This window comes from Lynx rufus, unplaced genomic scaffold (assembly GCF_022079265.1).
Source record: "Lynx rufus isolate CCGP_SWC_20201006 ecotype Redwood Valley unplaced genomic scaffold, mLynRuf1.p SCAF_8, whole genome shotgun sequence".
In the NCBI taxonomy this organism is placed as follows: domain Eukaryota; kingdom Metazoa; phylum Chordata; class Mammalia; order Carnivora; family Felidae; genus Lynx; species Lynx rufus.
This window is the reverse complement of record NW_025814896.1, coordinates 100810599-100830520: the sequence shown is the minus strand read 5'-3', so window position 1 is coordinate 100830520 and position 19922 is coordinate 100810599. Positions and strand designations below refer to the sequence as shown.

The window sequence follows — 19922 nt, the reverse complement described above, 5'->3', positions numbered from 1 at the left end:
TCACAGAGCCACTGGCTACTTGTAGTCAAGAGAGGCGGCCAAGCTGGACGCCAGGCCTCCAGGTCCCCAGAGGGGACCAGGTTCTCCCCCAGTCACAGGAGGCTCGACTCTGGCTGCTGCCTCGCTTGCCTTTCCCAGACCCACTCGTGGGGGAAGAGAGAGCAGCGGAAGACCCTCTACAGGGGGATTGAGCCTCGAGGGTCTGCCTGCCTGCTAGAAAGCGGTCTCGGTGAGAAGTGCTGACAGGGAAGGGCGGGGAGGGGCAGTGGTTCAGAACATGTCGTCCAGCTCCCTGAAGGAACAGGACAGGGCGCACCTGTGAGGCTGCCAAGAGGGGGCCGGGGCCTCTCAGGCAACTGCTCCCCTCAAGTTTGGCTCCTGTCCAGTCCTACCATCAAAGCCCGGGAAGGCAGCCCTGACAGATGTCACCAACACTGAGCTGTCAGTCATCCCAGTGGGTCCCCACAGCACAAGCAGGGCCATGTGTCCTGCAAGGGTTAGAGGGCAAGGCTCTCCCTCATCTCCCCAAGCACTGACCACTGAGCACCCCTCCAAGGTACTTCTCAGACAGCTTCACCTCTCGCGGCTTCAGCCCAGCCTTGAGTTTGGAGACTGAGCTGACCAGAGCACTTCCGGCAGTGCCTGGGGCAAGCACGTGGGTAAGAAAATCCTGGCCCATTCAAAATCCAAACATTCTAGTGGCTTCACACACTAGCAGTCTTCAAACTGTGCTCCAGGGAACCCTCTTAGTGTCCCATGAGAGACAGGGGTATGAAATAAAGATTAAGTGTGCTCCATCAATAGAAGAATGAATAAGCAAAATGTAGCATATACATACAACGGAATATTATTCAGCCACAAAAAGGAATAAAGTTCTGACACAGGCTACAACATGAACAGACCTTATTAAAAGCATTATGCTTAGTGCATTAAGGCTAATAGAGAAGGACAAATTATGGCACAAAATTTCACTTACATGAGTTACCTAGAATAGGCCAATTCATAGAGACAGAAAGTAGAATAGAGGCTACCAGGGGCCATGGGGAGGTGGGAAGGGTTTTTACGGGGGTGAGGACAAAGTTTGGGGTATAGATAGTGGTGATGGTTATACGACATTGTGCACATATTTAATGCCACTGAATTGTGACACTAAAAATGGTTAAAATGACAAATACTATGCTACATACATTTTTCCACAGTAAAAACATTTTTTTAATGTTTATTTTTCAGACAGAGCGAGACAGAGTGCCAGCAGGGGAGGGGCAGAGAGGGAGGGAGACACAGAATCTGAAGCAGGCTCCAGGCTCTGAGCTGTCAGCACAGAGCCTGATGCAGGGCTTGAACTCACGAACGAACCGTGAGCTCATGACCTGAGCTGAAGTCAGATGCTTAACTGACTGAGCTACCCAGGTGTCCCAGCATTTTTTTTAAAGAGAATAAGTGCTGAACTAAGTTGGAGAGGCGCTCATTTCTCAAAGTTAAATGTTTTCCTACTGCAGGACTTTTCAGAGGAGTATATTACGCTGAGGCTCCCAATGGAGAGGATCATTGAAGCCTTTGTTCTTAGAAGGCCCAGTCCTGTTCATCTTAGAGCTCTTCCCCAAATTACAAATTTGGCTTCCTAGGCTGCCTCTCACACCTGAAAGAGGCACCAAAATCTTTTTCAAATCCGGGTTTTTATTTAGAAAATAAAGGTCAACATAGCTATCCCAAAGTGTGCCAAAAAACTTGCTTTTTGTTTTATTTTCTTCCCCCAAAATGGAGATTTCTTTCTTGGAACTTGGAAACATTTTGAGTTCTTTATTTAAAAAAAAAAAAATTGTGTGTTGCATGCATGTATGTGTGTGCAAGAGGGAAATTCTCTAGAAACTTCTGGTGTGGAGCTGAAAATGAAACCCCAGAGGATGAATGCTTGTTGTCTGTGGGCCAGATGGCTTTGAAGGTGGTTTGGGGTATGGGGCTGGCACAGGGCTAAGTTCAGGGCTCTGTCTGCTTCCTGGGGGAGGGGCAGGCTTTGTCCTGTCCCCTGTTCCTGGTGGTGTCATCAGTCAGCTGTTTTAGGAGGGACAGGCTTCCCTTACAGGAAAGCCTGAAGGGAGAAATGTGGCTGCCCCAGGGCATGCATCCCCATGTATCTCTTCCCCAGAAGCAGGACCTTGGATACTGTTCAGCTGAGGGTGGGTGAGAGCCCCAGCCAGCCGCCCTGTTTGCTCGTGACCTTTCCACTGGACATCATATTTTATAGTCTCATGTTGTCTGGCCTGGGTTTGGTGGGGACCTGGGGTTGGTTAAGGGGGATATTAGATTGAAGAAAAAAGGCTGGATTCAAGCCCCAGCTGTGGGACAACTTAGGGTGAGTCACAGCCCAGAAATGTAGTGTCAGGGAGTGAAGCCAGAGGGGAAAATATTTATAACTGCCGGAAACATGATGAACCTGTCAAAAATATATGAAATCAGCTAAATAAATTGGGAAGAAAAAGGCAAGGCCTTGTTTGCTTTTTGTGTGTGAGTGTAAACATTTCTTTAAAAATCATCAAGAAAGAGAAAAATAATTCCTCTACATACAACTGCCATATGTGAGTGATGTTTGGGGGAAATTGAGGAAATGTGGCTGTGTTCCCTTGAGCTGAAGCAGGTTAGAGAGACAGCATCAGCCATAGGAGGCAATTGGCAGAGAGATTATGAATTCACTGGACCCAAGAAGTCAAAGCTGAGATAACCATGGGGATATAAGGCCCCTGAGAATCCTCAGAGATCTGGAGCGATGCTGGCCTTCTGTGAAGACAGGATGAAGGTGGAGATGTTTTTATTTATATCTCAACAGGAGAGAGGAACCTTAGGACCTAGGCCACTGCTGTTGGGTAAAGTAGGGTCCCTCTGGGTGCCCAGGTTCGGGACTGGGAGAACTCCAGTTCTGGGAGGAACCAGGGGGCCTAGGTGGATCCGATGCAGAGGAAAGTTAGATTGAAAAGGAACCGTTTCCACTGCAGCAAACACTAGGGTTCAGAAAGCATGTTGTTTCAGGGGCAGCCAGAGAAAAGGAACCTGGAATTCGGCCAGCACCCCAGGATGCCAAACTGGGGGTCATAGAGACTGGGGGGGATGTTGGAGACGCTGGAAGACAGCGAGGACCACTGGCCACAGATCTGTTGGGCAGCTAAGGAACCTGGACTTTGCCCTGGCGGAGATGGGCCCAGGGGAGGGACTTCAGAAATAAACCACTATCAGCCACAGCGGAGGAAGGGTCAGCCGGGAACAGATCAAAGACAGGCCAGCCAGGGGGCGCCACACAGCCCCATGAGCAATAGCGAAGGCAGGCCTTCTAACCTAGCCTCAGTCCGGTCTTCCTGGCGGTGCACCCAGCAGGCTGGTCTGAGGGTGTTCCTACCGAAACTTGCTCCAGGAAGGCAGAGAGAGCGCATCTCTTCGATTGATTAACAGTGACTGCCCGGAGGGCGGTCAGGAACTCCGACCGCAGAGCCCGGGAAGGAGAGCCACCGCTGATTGGTGATGTCTGAGGCAGCGGTCAGGGGGTGTGGCAGCGCTCATTCATTCATCCATACCCGGTCCACAGCAGTTTACTTCCTCCGTGCCTGGCCCGTGTGCTCTGAAGCTGTCCTCTTCGCAGGGTCTCAAAAGGCTCAGCTGCAGAAAGAGCAAAGGTGCCCCCAGCCCAGGCTCCACTCTGCTCTGGCCCTTCTCCCTTGGAGCCTCTTTGAGGTTTTGGAAAACGCCTGCGTCCCACTCTCTCGGGATCTTGAACAAATTAGCTGCGTGGTAGCTATTTGTGGAAGGAAGAAAGTAAATGCGGGAATCACCATATTTTCCACTTTTTTATTCATTTAACAAAGAAACCAATATATACATTTTGCAAGGCCTTTTCGAGGATTTGGAGATGAATTAGACCCAATCTTTGCCTTCTAGGAATTCATAGCTCATCTGGAGATTAGACATGTGCCCAAATATCTGTAAAACCAGGTCGTTATTTATAAATACAAGTTCCTTGGGGGTGCCCGGCTTCAGGAAGGCAAACAGAGCTCGTCTGGGGGCTGGGGTATCAGAGGGGAGGAGTGTGCCAAGGTGAGAACCAGGATGGCGGGGGGGGGGGGGGCGCGGTAGCAAAGGAAAAGCCAGCTGCCCTTCCTCTGGCCCCCCACCCCCACCCCACCTCCCAGGCAGGTCCCCCTCCATGCCTCCCTGTGCTCCTGGAGCCTGGAAACAGAACACAGCTGCGCAGGATTGGCGGCAGCAAGAGGTCGGAGTGACAATGGCATTACAAGTCCCCTTGAAGGAAACACTTGGAGATGTCCAAGTCTTGCTCTGAGAAGGCCAGACTGTCACTGGGCTACTTGTGATGACTACGTTGCTGCTCAGAAAACAGCATGGACAGAAGGAGGCAAGTGCAGTGCCAGCTCCGGCCTCCCAGCTGGCCTACCATGGTTGACCACAGCACAGCACTTGCCCACATCTCCGCCCTGGATCACGGGCATGAGGGGCTCTGTGGGTTCCTCCAGCTCCCAGCACAGTCCCTGCATGCTGTTACCTGTTCTGGCCCCTGGGACCTGCCCCTCCTCCTCGCAGGCTGGTGAGAAAGGGGAGAGGGGTGAGGGTGGGTCGGAGAAAAAAGGACAGCCCGGGGCCCTTGGAGGACTCAGGTTGGTAGAGGGAGGGTAGGAGGATGTCTCAGGCCAGAGTGATGGCGATGGGGACAGGAAGGAGTCACTGTGTGGGGAGACGGAATCCACCTGGGACCCTGGCCCAGCTGTGAGCCCAGAAAGGGGCCCAGGGACTCATGGACCGCCCTCCCCAGAACTTAAGCCTCTCTTCTGGGATGATGTGGGGCCGGAACCAGGAAGCAGTGCAGCTGATGTGCACAGAGTTTTTGAAGTTTTATAAAGCTGGGTGGAGCTGGGAACTCCGAGTCCTGGAGCAGTTCTTTGTGGTTTGTGTCCTGCGGAGAGCAGGAAGCATGCATGCTGCAGGAACCAGGCAGGCACTCAGAGGTACACACACAGACATATGTGTCACTCGCAGGTCCCCTGGGTCCCTCTGTGGCTGGTGATTGATGAGCCATCACCAGCACGTGGGCTCAGGACGCAGAGCAAACAACAAAGCAGGAGGCTGTGCCGCAAACAAACCTGCAGGGCTCTGTGATCACAAACCCTCCGCTGGACTGGGACGTGAGGGGGGTGGCTCTTCATAATTTTTATCCTGTCGAGGGTCTTCTTGCCTGGATGCTTCCATAAAATGGCCTGAAAGGCTGCCAGTGAAAATTGGCAATCTCAATCTACCTCAAGTGGATCTCCCTTCCCTGGGAATATCTGCAAGCGTGTATACAGATGTGCATGTGTACACAAGAAGGAGTGTACATTTGTGTGTGTGTGTGTGTGTGTGTGTGTGTGTATGCACAAACACAAGCTGCTGTACTGGGGGAGAAGCTGGAAAAAGAAAGAAAAGCATGAACTTTCAATCGTTCACACACATATGTGCACGCATGTGCACACAGAGCTATACACACACACCCACGTCCACCCATCCACATTTTTGGCCCGGCCTGTATCCCACATCAGTGATTCTAAATCACTTTTTTGTCAGAAACCTGAGCCCACTTAGACCAGTAGCTCTCAATCTTGCCAGCACTTTGGAATCACTTAGGGAGCTTTTAAAAATCCCAATGCCAGGGACGCTTGGGTGGCTCAGTTGGTTGAGCACCGACTTTGGCTCAGGTCATGATCTCACAGTTCATGGGTTCAAGCTCTGTGTTGGGCTCTGTGCTGACAGCTCAGAGCCTGGAGCCTGCTTTGGATTCTGTGTCTCCCTCTCTCTCTGCCCCTACCTCTCTCTCTCTCTCTCTCAAAATTAAACATTAAAAAATCCCAATGCCCAAGTCACACTCCAGACCAATACATCGGAATTTCTGGAGATGGGACTTTGGCATAAATATTTCATATCAATAATCATAATCTCTTTAGGTGATTCCAATGTCCCGCCAGGGCTAGGTATTCCTAAAAGCCCTTCTCCCATTCCTCTGCACAGAGAAAACTTCTGTTCATCCTTAAAGACCCAACTCCCAAGGCCTCTTTGGAGGAATTGCCTGAAATTCCCAACGACATCTTAGTCATCTGACTGTATCATAATTATTTGCTTATCTGCCTGTACAGGTCCATGAGCTCCGTGAAGACAGGTGCTTTGTGAGATCCATTCCTCCATTGTGAACACCCAGCTTAATGTCTGATAATGCAGCTAATGACCAACAGATGCTTCAGAACGAAAGGGAAGTATGCTACAAAGGCCAGGAATAAGAAAGGGGTGGGAGCGGAGGCCACAGGTTGTTTCTGGGTGGTAAGGCCATGGGGTCTGGTCCCCTGGCAGCAGGATGAGGGTACCTCCCCACCTTTTAGTAACAGAAAGGGTCCTCTTATGTCAATAAGTTTCATGCTGTTTGGTCCACATTTCCTGCTTCCCTAGGAAGTGTCACCAGCAATACTCAGAAAGTCAGGGAGACAAGTGAGTGGGGATATGCCTTGTGCCTGGAGCCCTAGGTGACCAACCTTTTTTTTTTTTTAATGTTTATTTTGAGAGACAGTGGAAAGGGGCAGTGAGGGGGGGGGGGCGGGGAGAGAGAATCCCAAGCAGGCTCCATGCTGTCAGTGCCGAGCCTAACGCAGAGCTTGATCTCCCCACCATGAGATCATGACCTGAGCTGAAATCCAGAGCTGGATGCTCAATCGACTGAGCCACCTGGGCACCCCAGTGACCATCCCCTTGTAGCCCCCATCCCAAGCCCATTCTGTCTTGCAGGGCACCTTTGCTCTGAGGAGTGCTCTGAGCAGTCTGGGTCCCCTACTTCTGTCCCAGATCCAGGACCTGTCCAACAACCTGGTTCTTGGCAAAGGGCCGTGCCTGGGAAACACTAGTGCAGGGGGAGGAGGCTCCTGTCAGTCAGCTGCACCTGCAGACATTCAGGACCCGGTCCAGGATCCGAGGGAGCAGACAGAGACGGCGTGGCTGGGCTGAACCAAGGGACAAATGTGCACCCTGCAGGAGCATAGCTCCTTTCCTCATCACCTCCCATCTCCCTGGGCAGCCCTGCCCCTGAGAGTCCTCTCCCCATTCTTATCTTATGACCTCTTCCCCACCCCCAAATGCCCACTGAGGCGAAGTGATGTGACAAGGCCACACAAAGACTTTGGGCTGGGACTGGACTATGGGGCCAGAAAGGGGGTAAGAGCACAGGATTTGGCATGAGATCACCCTGATTTGAGGGCCAGATCCATCACTGTCTCCTTGGGGCCTTATTTCTTCATCTGTAAAATGGGATTAAAATGACAGTTCCCACCTCATAAACTTGTGGAATGGATTAAGTGAGGTACGAAGTGGAAAGAGCTCCTCACATGTTTCTGACCAGGCCTCCTGGTCACTAGTCCAGATTTGAGGTCATGGTGAGGGCTCCCTACACCCTGACACACACACACACATACACACACACACACACACACACTCACATGCCAAACTTCTAGGCCGACACCAGCCTCTCCCCTCCTCCCACAACTCCCCCTTAACTGACCAGCCAAAGTCCTGGTCGCCCACAGAGTCCATTCAACACGAGCAAGTGTTTTCTTTACATGTTTGGGCTTTTACTTCAATTTGAAGCAGATGGTTGAGCACAGATGTGAACAGCTTTGGCCTTTTGAGCACAAGGAAGGAATAGGCCTTGGCTTTGAACATGCCCCTCGCCACCTTACTGGCCCATTTCCCTGGTCCCTTCCTTCCCTCTGCCCACCCCCTGCATAACCGGGAACAGACTACTGGCCTTCATGCAGGGCACCATCTTGTTTTCCCAGCCAGGAGGGTGGGCCATGGGCAAGGAGTGGCTGGCTGGGCTGGCTGGGGAGCAAAGACCCTTTAGGCTGGTCACCTTGGGGGACAAGACCCTGGGGTGGGGTACAGGGTGGTCAAATTCGTTTCTTTTCCCCCTTACTCCCTTGCCATGATGCTCAGGGCCCAAGAAGCCTGGACCAGAACACTGACCATCAGGGACAGAGGCCTAGGCAGCCAGTGGGAAGGAGAGAAGAGGGCCAGGATCTCACATCCCACTCCATATAAGCACCCCCAGCCCCCTCTCACAGCCCCCAGAAGGCGTATCTTGTACCCAGCCAGCTCAGGACCCAGCGTAGAAAGAGAGTGCCAGGTCAGAGGGTTGAGTGCTTCCAATGGTCACCAAATGTCCATCCCTTCCATGAGTTTCCTGTGGGATCGCTGACTCGTCTTTGGCTTGAGATGGAAGTCGGGCAACAGGAGGAGCAAAAGTCCTAGAGCAATGGGGTGGCTTTTTGCCGTGGGGTTTTGTCACCACCATTTCTTCAGTGTCTCTGTGGAATCTTTGGCAACGAATTTCTGCAGCCAGACAGGGGCCTCAGGCCCTGGGCAAGGGGGAGGCTTTGCTCTCCCCTCCCCACCAGGCCGAGGGCAAAGTGCAGAGTCACCAGAGTGGCTGAGGGGGGACAGGAGGGCAAGAGGGAGGCAGGTGTGCCCCTGCCCCACCCTGAGAGGCAGTGGTCTGAGCATCTGGTGGAATCCTGGAGAAGACAAGGCTGGACTTGGAGAGCTCACCTTCTCCTCGGGCTTGACCAGAACGAGGGCCCACGGAAGCATCCTTGGTCTAGACCGGGGCCAGTCACTCCTGAAAGAAACAACCAACCATCAGAAAAACTTGACTCTCCTGACTCTTTCCTAAAGGCCAGCTGATCCCAGGAGCTGGCACCCCAGCACCTCCTCTCTCTTGATCCTTGCTGGCTCCTGCCCCGGGAGGGACCTGTGTGGCTCAGGCAGGGGACTGCATCCTGAGGGGTTCAGTAAGTGATGGAGCCAGCATCTGGACCCAGAACTGGCTGCCTCCAGAGCCCACACTGTCCCCTTACTCCTCACTCTGCATTTCAGAGCCATTGCTGACTTGGCCGCTTTGGGGATATGGGCAGGGCTGCAGGGGTTAGAGGGGAGCTCAGGGACACCTGGTGCTGATAACACAGTCCTCCGGGTCACACCTCTGAGGCATGTGAGTCAGGTCTGCCCCCCCCCCCCCACAGGAATGACCACCCGCAGCCCCTTTTCCCTACACTGTTCAGACAAGAGCACTATACCAGGAGTCCAGGGGCCTCCTCTAGGTGCTGTCCATCCACCCCACCAGGTGGGTGACCTGAGACAAGTCACTTAACTCCTCTGGGCCTCAGTGTTCTCCTGACACAGCTAGAGCAGGTCAATAATTTTCAAACTTTCTTTTAAGCAGCAGAAATGGAGTCTAACCCGTGAAACCCTAACACAGAAAACAGATAAACACGGTCTGGTGTGTTGCAGTGTTTGCCTCCCTCTGGTAGGGAGGACACAGGGAGAGGGGGTCACAGGGTGCATTCCCTCCAACGGGAGGCCTGGGACATCTCTGAGAACCCAGGGTGCGCAGGAGCCTAGTTTGAAAACCACTAGGTTGCACCGTCCGTCCGTGCGCGCCTCGCAGTCCTGACCTTTGGAACCCTCACTCTGGCAGCTGAACCTGGTGTCGCTCATGAGAAAACTGACCGCAGGGTGTGACTTGCTACCAGGGACAGGAGACAGGGAAAGGTCACAGGGCTGCTGGGACTTCAGGTTCTGGGGGAGGTCAGCACTGTGGGGGGTGGGGGAGGTCCTGTGAGGCCTCCAAGTCTACCCAAACACGCCAAAGAGCAACAGCAGTGCCCTAACCTGGCACAGCACACTCCTACGAAAGCAGCTCCAAATACCGCTTCTCTGGGATTCTTGCAACAACCCTGAACAAACAGCTAAGTACTCGTTTTTGAAGCAAAACATCTGTCAGGCATCTCCACCATGCCAGGGGGGCTTTCTCCGCACCCTCATCTCAGAGGTGAGCCATCGCCGGTGGAGAGGGGGCGCTGGAAGCTGGCGGCCATCAGGATTCGAATGCGGATCGACAATGTTTGTTCTACCACAGAGAAGCTGCTTCTGCTGAACCGGAGGCTTGGGGAGCCGGGATGAGGCCAAACCACAGCCTGGAGGGCCTGCCAACCACAGGCCCCGGTGAGCCTCGCAGGCCTGGGGCGCCGGGCTTGGCCAGCGGCCAGGGTGCGAGGCTGGGGTAAGGCTGGAAGTGGGGTCCGAGGAGGGCGAGAGCTGGGCCAGGAGGAGGGGGCGTCCCCTAGCTAACAGAGGCTGAGAAGGGAGAAAGGAAAGAAGAGGGAGCATCTTGATGGGGTGAGTCCCGGCTCACATCCTCCGAGCCCACAGTGCGGTGCGTGGCTGGCCCCAGCAGGAATCTGCTTTTTGTTACCGAGTCTGAGGAGGAGGATTAAGAGGCGGAAAGGAAACCCGTGGGGATGGCACAGGGTCTGTGGTCCACGGGGTGATTTACAGCCCGCGTCAGCCAGTCGCTGGCTGCCTGGGCGGGCCCTGCGGAGAAGGGCCCAGAGTTCCTCTCTGTCCAGCCGGCCTGCGGTCTGGGGGTTCGGCGCAGAAAGCTGGCTGGGCAGGCGGGCCGGAGCTGTCCCACTGGCTACTCGGTCAAGGCGCCAGGGCCCTGCCCGGGCTCGCTACTGGCCCTCAGGCCCTGCGGAAGCCATGACTACCACCCAAGAGCAAGGAAGCCAGGTTCTTCTCGCCAAAGCCTGACCTTCAGTTCTTGCTCCCACCCTTTCCCTGGTGTCTACACTGGACCTGTGTTCCCACCGCCCACCTCAGTACAGGAATCCCAGCACACGTATCATCCATACGTGGAAGTCTTATGTCAAATGGGGCGTGGTGGGAAGAACACCGGGAGGCCTTGGGTGCCAGGACCTCCTCTGTGATTAACCAGCTTTGTGACTTTGGGGAACTCACTCTCCCTCTCTGTGCTTAATTCCTTCACTTGTACAGCACACACATGGATTTGCACTCCCCCCAAAGGGTACGAACATTAGGCAGGTGAGGTTATCCCATCTGGGAGTCTGGGAAACATTTTAGACCTTGACCCCACCTTGGAAAGTCACTACATATATTAGCGTATTAAAGGACTGAAAAGTCCTGCAATGAAGAAATTCACAAGACTTTATTCACTCGTTGTTTTCTGAACTCCTATGATCCTGTGATCACAACTGCACCCTGAGTCAATCTGTGGCCCTTCCCTCTAGGTGCCTCCCAGAAGCAGCACTCGGCCACATCAAGTATCTGCTTCCTTCCTGCTTACCAGCTGGCCCAGTCTCTCAGCGCCCCAACTCAAATGTCCCAGTGGAGGCAGCCGGTGGTCCAGCCTCAATCAGATTTCCTCCACAGATCAGCTGTGGCTGAGGGGTTAGGAGACAAACCCATGGATGCCCCTTCAGAAGGGGCAGGGTGTATGTGTGTGTGTATTAATTACAGGCACATAATTACAAATGCGACAGAGAGGGCTGGCAAATACCCCCAACTTTGGCAACCGTACTACAGACCCCTTCTCATGAAACTGGTGGCAACATCCTATGTCACCTCATATAGAAGCACAGCCTGAGAAGGCCTCCCGAACCCCATCCAGCTCTGGGATTTATAGGTGGTATTTCCTCTTTGGGCCAAGGCTCTGGGTACAGAGGGGAAAGGCTCTTGGCTCACTGCTCACAGAAGTCTCCTACATCCCAGCCCCTTACCACAGAAGATGCCCTTTAAACAGGTTCTGCTGGGGCGCCTGGGTGGCGCAGTCGGTTAAGCGTCCGACTTCAGCCAGGTCACGATCTCGCGGTCCGGGAGTTCAAGCCCCGCGTCAGGCTCTGGGCTGATGGCTCAGAGCCTGGAGCTTGTTTCCGATTCTGTGTCTCCCTCTCTCTCTGCTCCTCCCCCGTTCATGCTCTGTCTCTCTCTGTCCCAAAGATAAATAAACGTTGAAAAAAAAATTAAAAAAAAAAATAAACAGGTTCTGCAGTGAAAATAAACTTTGAACACGACTAGGCAAGATGGCCTCCCAGGTCCCTTTCCGCAGTCTGACGTGCTGAGTCTGTTGGAGGTGATTTGGTCAGAGTGGCAAAGTGGCTGAGTCTATCACATTTAGAAATCATTTTTCTTAATCTGTTCATTTGTGGTCAGAACATCATTTGTGGTCAGAACATCAGCTCCACAAGGACAGGGACATGGTCTGTTTTGTTCCCTGACGTAGCCCGAGAGCCTAGAACAGTCTGGACACATACTAGCATCTTGATAAATATTTGTTGAACACGTGAATAAATATTTCCAGTCACAGGCATTTTATTCACCATAGCTTTTATATACCATGGAGTATGTTTCCTGTTTCAAATGTAACTTCGCATTTTTGAAAATATGCCTATGCTTTACGGAAACTTGGGGTAATTGTTGTGAATCCTGGAACAATTCTGCATCATTTTTTGTTTTTGTTCACCTCCAGTTTTTTATTCTGACTCTATGTCCTCTGCTTACCAAGTCTGTCTCTGGCTTTAGGTGGATTGGTTTCCTCTTTTGATCACTTCTGTGTATTGCAGGGCAATTTTACCATTTTAGGGGCATTTAAAAATGACTGTGTCTGCTTTCTAAGGTATTTTACCTTTTAAATTCATTTTCAGTCCATGTTACCTACTTAACCATTTTTCATTATTTTTAAATTATACTTTTTTTTTTTTTTACATTTTAGCAATTTGGATACAGCCTTCTACATGCAGAAAAAGACATCTAATGGAATGGAAATCACTTTTTTTTTCATTAGTTTGTCCTAAAAAGAATAGTCAGGTTTCAGATGTTAGTTTAAAACAAAAACACAAGGGGCGCCTGGGTGGCTCAGTTGGTTGGCTGAGCGTCCGACTTTGGCTCAGGTCATGATCTCACAGTTCATGAGTTCGAGCCCCGTGTCAGGCCCTGTGCTAATGGCTCAGAGCCTGGAGCTTGCTTCGGACTCTGTGTCTCCCTCTCTCCCTGTCCTGCCCCTGATCGCACTGTCTCTCTCTCTCTCTCAAATGAATAAACATTAAAAAAATTTTTTTTTTTTAAATACAAAAGACAAGCAGAGAGGACGTGGGAAAAGTATTTTTCAAGACCCATGCTATTAGGTATTATTTTTTCTTTCACTTTTAAGTACATCCATGTTTGGGCTGGAAAGGGGGTTCTGTGTTTGGTTCTAAACGCAGAATGTTGGCGTTCACCTTGGCCCCAAAGTCAACAGGCTATGGGGCTCTGGGCAAGTGAGTTCATCTCTCTATGCCTCAGTTTCCTCATCTTTATAGTGAACCTAGTAACAGTACTCACCTTCCAGTTGCCAAGAATCAGTGAGACAATGGAGCGGTGCCCACCCCCCCCCCCAGCAGGGCCTGGCACACAGTGGGAACACTGGAAGGTGCTGGCTCACGTTCCTGGAAAAAGCTGAGTCCTCGGTTTGACTAATGGGTGTTTAGAAACATAAAAAGGCATCACAGGCTGAAAAGTCTCAAAGTAAGTTTATGTCATCTTGACCAATTTGCTTTCAATGGATTGTTTTTAAAAATGTAGACACAACTTCTAAAATCACATAAGGCATGTCTCTTGCCTCATGAATGGATAATCAAAGTGTGGTGTATCCATGCCAGGGAATATTATTCAGCCACAAAAAGAAATGAAGCTCTAACACATTTCCAGAACATGGATGAACCCTGAGAAGAGTACGCTGAGTGAAAGAAGCCAGGCACCGAAGACCATGTGTCACAGGATTCCATTTACACGAACTGTCCAGAATGGGAAAATCCACAGAGTAGGCTAGGACTGAGTGACAGCGAAGACCGTGGGGTAGGAAGAAATAGCTAAAGCATACAGGGGTTTTTTTTTGTTTTTTTTTTTTTTTTTGCCTGATACAAAAGTTCTAAAATTGTGGTAATGGCTGCACATAGGTGTGAAAATACTAAAAACCACTGAAGTGGACACATTTTTTTTTAAGTAATTTTTTTTGTTGTTAAATTTATTTATTTATTTTGAGAGAGAGAGAGCACGCGAGGGTGCACACAAAGCAGGGGAGGGGCAGAGAGAGAGGGAAAGAGAGAGAATCCCAAGGAGGCTCCGCACCATCAGCACAGAGCCTGATGTGGGGCTCAAACTCCCAACTGTGAGATCATGACCTGAGCCAAAAGCAAGGGTGGGACACTTAAACAACTGAGCCACCCACGCGACCCTGAAGTGGACACTTTAAACAGGTGAACTATATACGATCTCAATAAAGCAGTTAAGTTTTTAAAAACATTACACAGGTAGGACATGTTAATTACAGAAAAACTAGACAATACAGAAGAGTGAACAGAAGAAACAACATTTCAATCACCTCAGTCTCCCCACTAGGAGCAAACCACTGATAGCCTTGGGTGACTTATTGTTCCATATATTTTTATGCTTAGACCTACCTATATAGTATTTTTTTTTTGTTTGTCTGGTGTTTATTTGTTTACTTGTATTTTAAGATTTTTATTATTTAAGTATGCTTGGCACCTATATAGCAGTTTATGAAAGTGGAGTTATGTTGTGTAAACTGCGGGTGTTTGTTTTCTCCAACACCCCAGCCTGTACACCTTTGCATTTGGCAGATGTGTTTTCACATCTCCACGGGCCAGGCTGTGCTGAGGTTATTCTGGGCACAAGCACAGGCCTGGGCTTCTGGCCTCCCAACTTCCCAGGGAACTGGAAGCAGGTATGGACCAGCCCACCCCCAGCGCCTCCCGCCCCGCCTGGCCTGGGCGCCAGGGGTGACAGGCAGGAAATTTATGAGCAGTTGGAGTTGGCTGCTATTTTCTGAGGGCGGGAACATGGTGTGAATCAAGGATCCCACTGTGTCCGGGCTGGGAGGGCCCTCTGAGGTCCCAGCCATCTAAGATTTGCAAAGTTACGGCCAGAGCCCCTTGTGGGCCAGGAGAATCCGCCTGGGGACCATGAATTGGGAGAATTCATTTACTCATCAAAGATGTACTCAGTCCCTACTGGGTGCCAGCTCTGTGACAGGCACGGGGTTAGAGTCCCTGCCCTGGGGCAGCTGACGATGTAACTCCAGGGTGAGACTGAAAACCACTGCTGCTGGTACATGCCATTGATTCGCCCGGTCCCCCTTGTGTTCGCTCCTCACTAGAGGAGCGGCTGAGGTGGCCAGGGGCTCTAGGCTAGTGTGCAGACAGCTGCCTGGGCAGCTAAGAGGCTCCCCTGCCCTGCGGGCCCCAGCCCCCCAGGTGGGAGCATGGGTGGGTCCAGCAGTCTAAGCCCCCCATTGACTGAGGCCAGTGGAGACGACCAAACTTCAGTCAGTCAGTGACATACAGAAGAACTGTCCTACCGGGAAGAATGAACCCCCTCATCAGACAACGTTGAGGATGAGAGCAGGTAACCCTGGGGCCCCCTCCTGTGCTAAGACGCCAGCCGCAGAACCGGGTCCAGGTATGCTGGGCAAGCATTGTGAGAGCACAGTCCACACACCCCACGCTGCCCTGAAGCTTTACTTGGAGTTACTCCCGCCGGCATAAACTCCAGGAGGGCGGGGTTTTGTGGCTGGGTCCCTGCTGTCTCCCGGTCCAGGATAATCGGGGCTAACTCGAGTCCAGTCTCTTCACCCCCCAGGCCCCACCTCCACTGCAGGCTGAGAAAAACGTGCCTCTCCTCTGCACTCCCGAGGCACTGTATGTGGACTCCCACACCCCTCCGTGCCACGAATTATTGTTGGTACGATTGCCATCATCATCCCCTCGCTCACCCCACATACCTCGAGTGCGAGCTCCCGAGGGAAGGAGGGGGTCGCGTCGTCCTGTCCACCGCTGTCCTCCCAGGCCTAAGGCCAGAAGTGAGTGAATCGGCGCTCAGAGCTACCATCTACTGCCTCGTGCCGGGCACCACGCTGCCCTCCTTTGCATGTGCTGTCTTACACACTCCCTGGGAGGTGGCCATCTCTGCTCCCATTTTGCAGATGAGGAAATGGAGGCCGGTCCGGTTTCCTGACTGGCCTGGGTCACGCTGCTAAGATGCAGCAGAGCAAGGCAGACCCCCTGACCTCTGGACAGCTCAGCTTCTTCACTGGCAAGCGGGCTGGTGAGTCCCCAGGCCATCCACCCGGCTGCCACCTTCCTTGGTTCTAAGAAAATCTCCGTCTTTGTCCTTTGAGCCTAAGGGAAAGGTGGCTGGCGGTGGGAGGCCTGGCATTCCCAGAGCCAGGGCCAGAACCCAGAAGGAGCCCACTGAGCCTGCAGGGGATGGCCAGGGAGAGCCGCGGCCCCCGCCACGCTGACGCCTTCTTGGGCTACAGGCCGCTCTCTCTGGCTGCCAGTCTCTCACTTTCTTTCTCCATGCTTTGCCTATGTGTCTCTGTGCCAACTTTCTCTTGGCCTCTCCTTTGTTTATATCTCCCCGTCCATCAGCCTCTCTGTCTTTCTTGGCCCCCACCCCACCCCACCCAGAGCACAGAGCACTGGGAGGGTCGAGCTGGCCCGAGAGAGGCCTGAGGCCCAGCTGCTGCAGCTTCCCATCTGCTTCCCATTCTGTGATGTTGTCCAGCCAATTCCACTCGGCTACACACTGCTCTTCCAGACCCCAGGAGCTCAAGGAGCCCGTGACCTTGCCCCATAGCCAGGGGAGGCACTCAGGCTGGAGGGGAGCAGACAGCTGGGCAGACAGGTGGCCCAGCCAGGTGAGGAAGGCCCTGCTCCCTGGCAGCTTCCCGGTGGGCCCTGACCCATGCCCCTCACCCCACCCCCACCCCCACCCCCGCTATGCACATACACACACACACCTAACCGCAGTGCTGACAGATCCCTGTCAGACCTGCTTCTTCCCCAGCTGGGGATCGCTGGCCATCACTGCCCTGCATCTTTCAGTGCCTCCCCCCCCCCATCCTTACTGCAACTGACAGCAGGGGTGATGGGGAACCAAGCAGACAAGCCAATTCACGCCCAAATGCTGGCCAGCGCGCCTTTGCAAAGATCACGATGTATCTCTCCAGGAGACCTCCAGGAAGGAGTCTAGCTGTGGATATTTCAGGACCAGCGGGGCAATAACATGTGGTCATGGAGCCCCTGGAGAGCCCAAACAATCAAATGACTTCCCCAAAAACAGCGTGCAAATGCAGTTTTAAGGTGAGAAAAACACCACCCCTACCCCTTCTCATCATCCCTGGGCCTCTCACAGCCAGATTGCGGAGGCACGGTGGGGGACATCTTTGATCAGGGCTCTTTACTCACTGCCACCCTGTCCATCAGTGACACCACAAAAGTAGCTCCCAGCCGCATAAGGGAAAGGCCGAGACTGGACGAGAAACGATTATTTTACCCACATGCGTGTGCACACGCACACCTACTGACAGGCAACACGGCGCGGTGGCTGAATGTGCCAGCCGTGGCACCATACGGCCTCTGTTTGAATCCTGACTTCCTCATTCTACCAGCTGTGTGACCTTGGGCACGTTCCTTAACCTCTCTGTACCTCAGTTTCTTCACCTATAAAATGGTAATAATAGTAATCTACTGCAGGAGGTTGTAGGGAGGACTCAAGAGCACAGTGGCGGCCCCGCGAAGCACTCGGCACTAGGCAGTCACGTGCCAGAGCACACGTGTGTGCATCCGTGTCTCCCTTCCATTGGCCCGTTAGCTCCTGAAGGCAGGACTGTGTCTCCACCTCAGACTGCCAGGGTCCCACCCAGTACTGGGCACAGAGGAGCTGCCTATTAGATCCTGGGGAAGACAACTGGAAACCCCTCCTTTCCTATGGCTTCCACTCGTCCGTTCTTTCGGCAAACATCTACGGAGCGTTTAGACCATGCCAGGCTCCCTTTGAGGCACTGGGGATGCTGCAAACAGCAAAACAGACACGGAGCCCTGCCCTCCCCGCACTGACATCCTAGAACCAGCTCTTGCACAGAAGCAGACTTCCCCAGAGAAAGGAAGCCTCGTGTTTTCTGTGCCAAAACAGCTTGGACAGGTCCTTTCCTAATAATTGATGCACTTCCCTGCATTCTCAGCCCGACGTTACTGGATGTACTTTAGCTTCCTCTTGACAACCCAAGGTCAAGCCCAGAAACATCGGGCCAGAGAAGACTCCACAGGTCCTCGAGGGCCCTTTACCCAGACACTAAACGGCTCCAAGCCTCTTGGCTCTTCTGAGCCTCTGGCACTGCGCTCTTTGTTTTTCTGTTTCCTCCCACACCATCAGACCGCTGGCCGTGACTCTGGGCGCTGTCCCTGCACCTGCTCCAGGTAACCACTTCAATAGGTTATTTCTGCTCAGCTGCTCTGATCTGAGACACCAGGGAGTCCAGCTTGTCAGAACTGTGCACAGATTAAGGGCCGTGGGCTCTGAAGAAGGCCCCTCCAGGGCTCCCTTATGAGCTTTTATGCTTGGCCCTTGTGTCATTTAGCCCTGCCCTCCAAGGGGTGGGGCCTTTGTTTGTTTTGTTCTCCAATGTGACCCGGCACCCAGAACAATGTCTGCCGCACAGTGGACATTCCAAAGTATTTATTCTTAAACAAATGTGCAGGACCCTCACGCTTTCTTCATCTTTTACTGCTCCTGTTAACTCAAGAGACTGAACAAGTAAGAATCACTGTGTGGATAGGCTGAGGGGGTGAGTGGGCCAAAGTGGGCCAACCTTTGCCAGTAATCACACCGGCTGCCCACCCGTGTCCCATGTGTGCGTGCAGGTCGGGCTGCGGGGGCAGGAGAGCACCACTGCCACGGACTGGGTGGGGTGATTCTCAGCAACACCTCTACCCACCTGGACGGGAATTCAACCTACCATGTAGGAGGCCCCCCATCTGATCCTGACAGACGGTGCCTAGAGACCGACCCAGCGGGACACCCGTGCGTGTGTGTGCACGCAGGATGGACGGGGTGTCCTCTGCGCGGCGATGCAATCAAGTCCTCTGGGCCAGCCCAGTCTGATATCCATTCTCTAAATCACTGGGTGGGGAGGGGACACTGGGGCCCCTCTGCCCAGTGCCCTGATGGACGTGGAACCTCTCTGACCACACAGCATTTCCAGCTGACAAAGCCCTTTCTCAGCCATTGTCTCCTTGAAGCCTGCTCACCTGTGGCCATTTCCATCCGTGTTTTAGGAGGAGCAGAGCATAGAGAAGGCAAGACCCTGAGGTCACAAAGCCCATGAGTGGCTGGGCTGAGACTCAGACCCACATCTCCCAGTCCCGGACCTTTCACTGCCAGACACTCTCTGCAGCTCATACCCACCTTGGGAGCAGCAGAGGACAGAGACGGTCTAGATTCAGGAGCACCTGTGTCATGGGGCTGAGGAGCCTGCCTTACCCCACCTGGCCTGCCCAGCTGTGTGACCTGGGTGACTTCACCTCTGGGTCCCAGCCTCCCCATCTAGCTGCCATGGTTAGAAATATGTGTCTCGGGGAGGTCTGGGTGGCTCAGTCAGTTAGGCATCCGACTTTGGCTCAAGTCATGATCTCGTGGTTGGTGAGTTTGAGCCCCACATCATGCTCTCTGCTGTGGGCGCAGAGCCCGCTGCAGATCCTCTGTTTCCTTGTCGCTGCCCCTCCCCCACTCTCTTGGAAGGAAGGAAGGAAGGAAGGAAGGAAGGAAGGAAGGAAGGAAGAAATGTGCGTCTCCAGAGGTTGCTATAGGAGTTAAGTGAGTAACAGGCATGAGAGGGCTCTGCAAAATGTAAAGCACAGTGCAGAGAGGTACATGGTCACTAGTGGCCTAGCCTGGTCACCCAGGTTCTTTTAACCTTAGTGTCGTCAACTGAAAATGGAGCTATTGGTACTCACTTTACGGAGCCACGGTGAAGAGGGAGCAAGCTCACGGAGGCGGGGTTCTGGCACTGTGGTTAAGGTTAGGACAGCGGTTAGCCCCACTGAGAAGAAAACCACCCTGTCACAAATCAGGGCCAATGCTCCAGGGATGTCACGTAGCTGCATGTCACGAGCCTACTGCACTCCCAACTGAGAGATCCTGATGTCTTTCTCACTTTCAGG

The 19922-nt window shown here is 52.9% G+C and overlaps 1 protein-coding gene across 1 annotated transcript in view; it reads right to left on the bottom strand.

Annotated features, from left to right (window-relative positions):
- Positions 1-270: 270 nt before the first annotated feature.
- Positions 271-19922, bottom strand: part of ATOH8 (atonal bHLH transcription factor 8) — a 39303-nt gene continuing 19651 nt past the window's right edge. The window contains exons 4-6 of the mRNA XM_047069199.1: positions 4436-4582; positions 3064-3178; positions 271-292 (exon numbers count right to left, since the gene is read on the bottom strand). Of these exons, the coding sequence (XP_046925155.1) occupies positions 271-292; positions 3064-3178; positions 4436-4582 (284 nt within the window). The remainder of the gene's footprint in view (positions 293-3063; positions 3179-4435; positions 4583-19922) is intronic.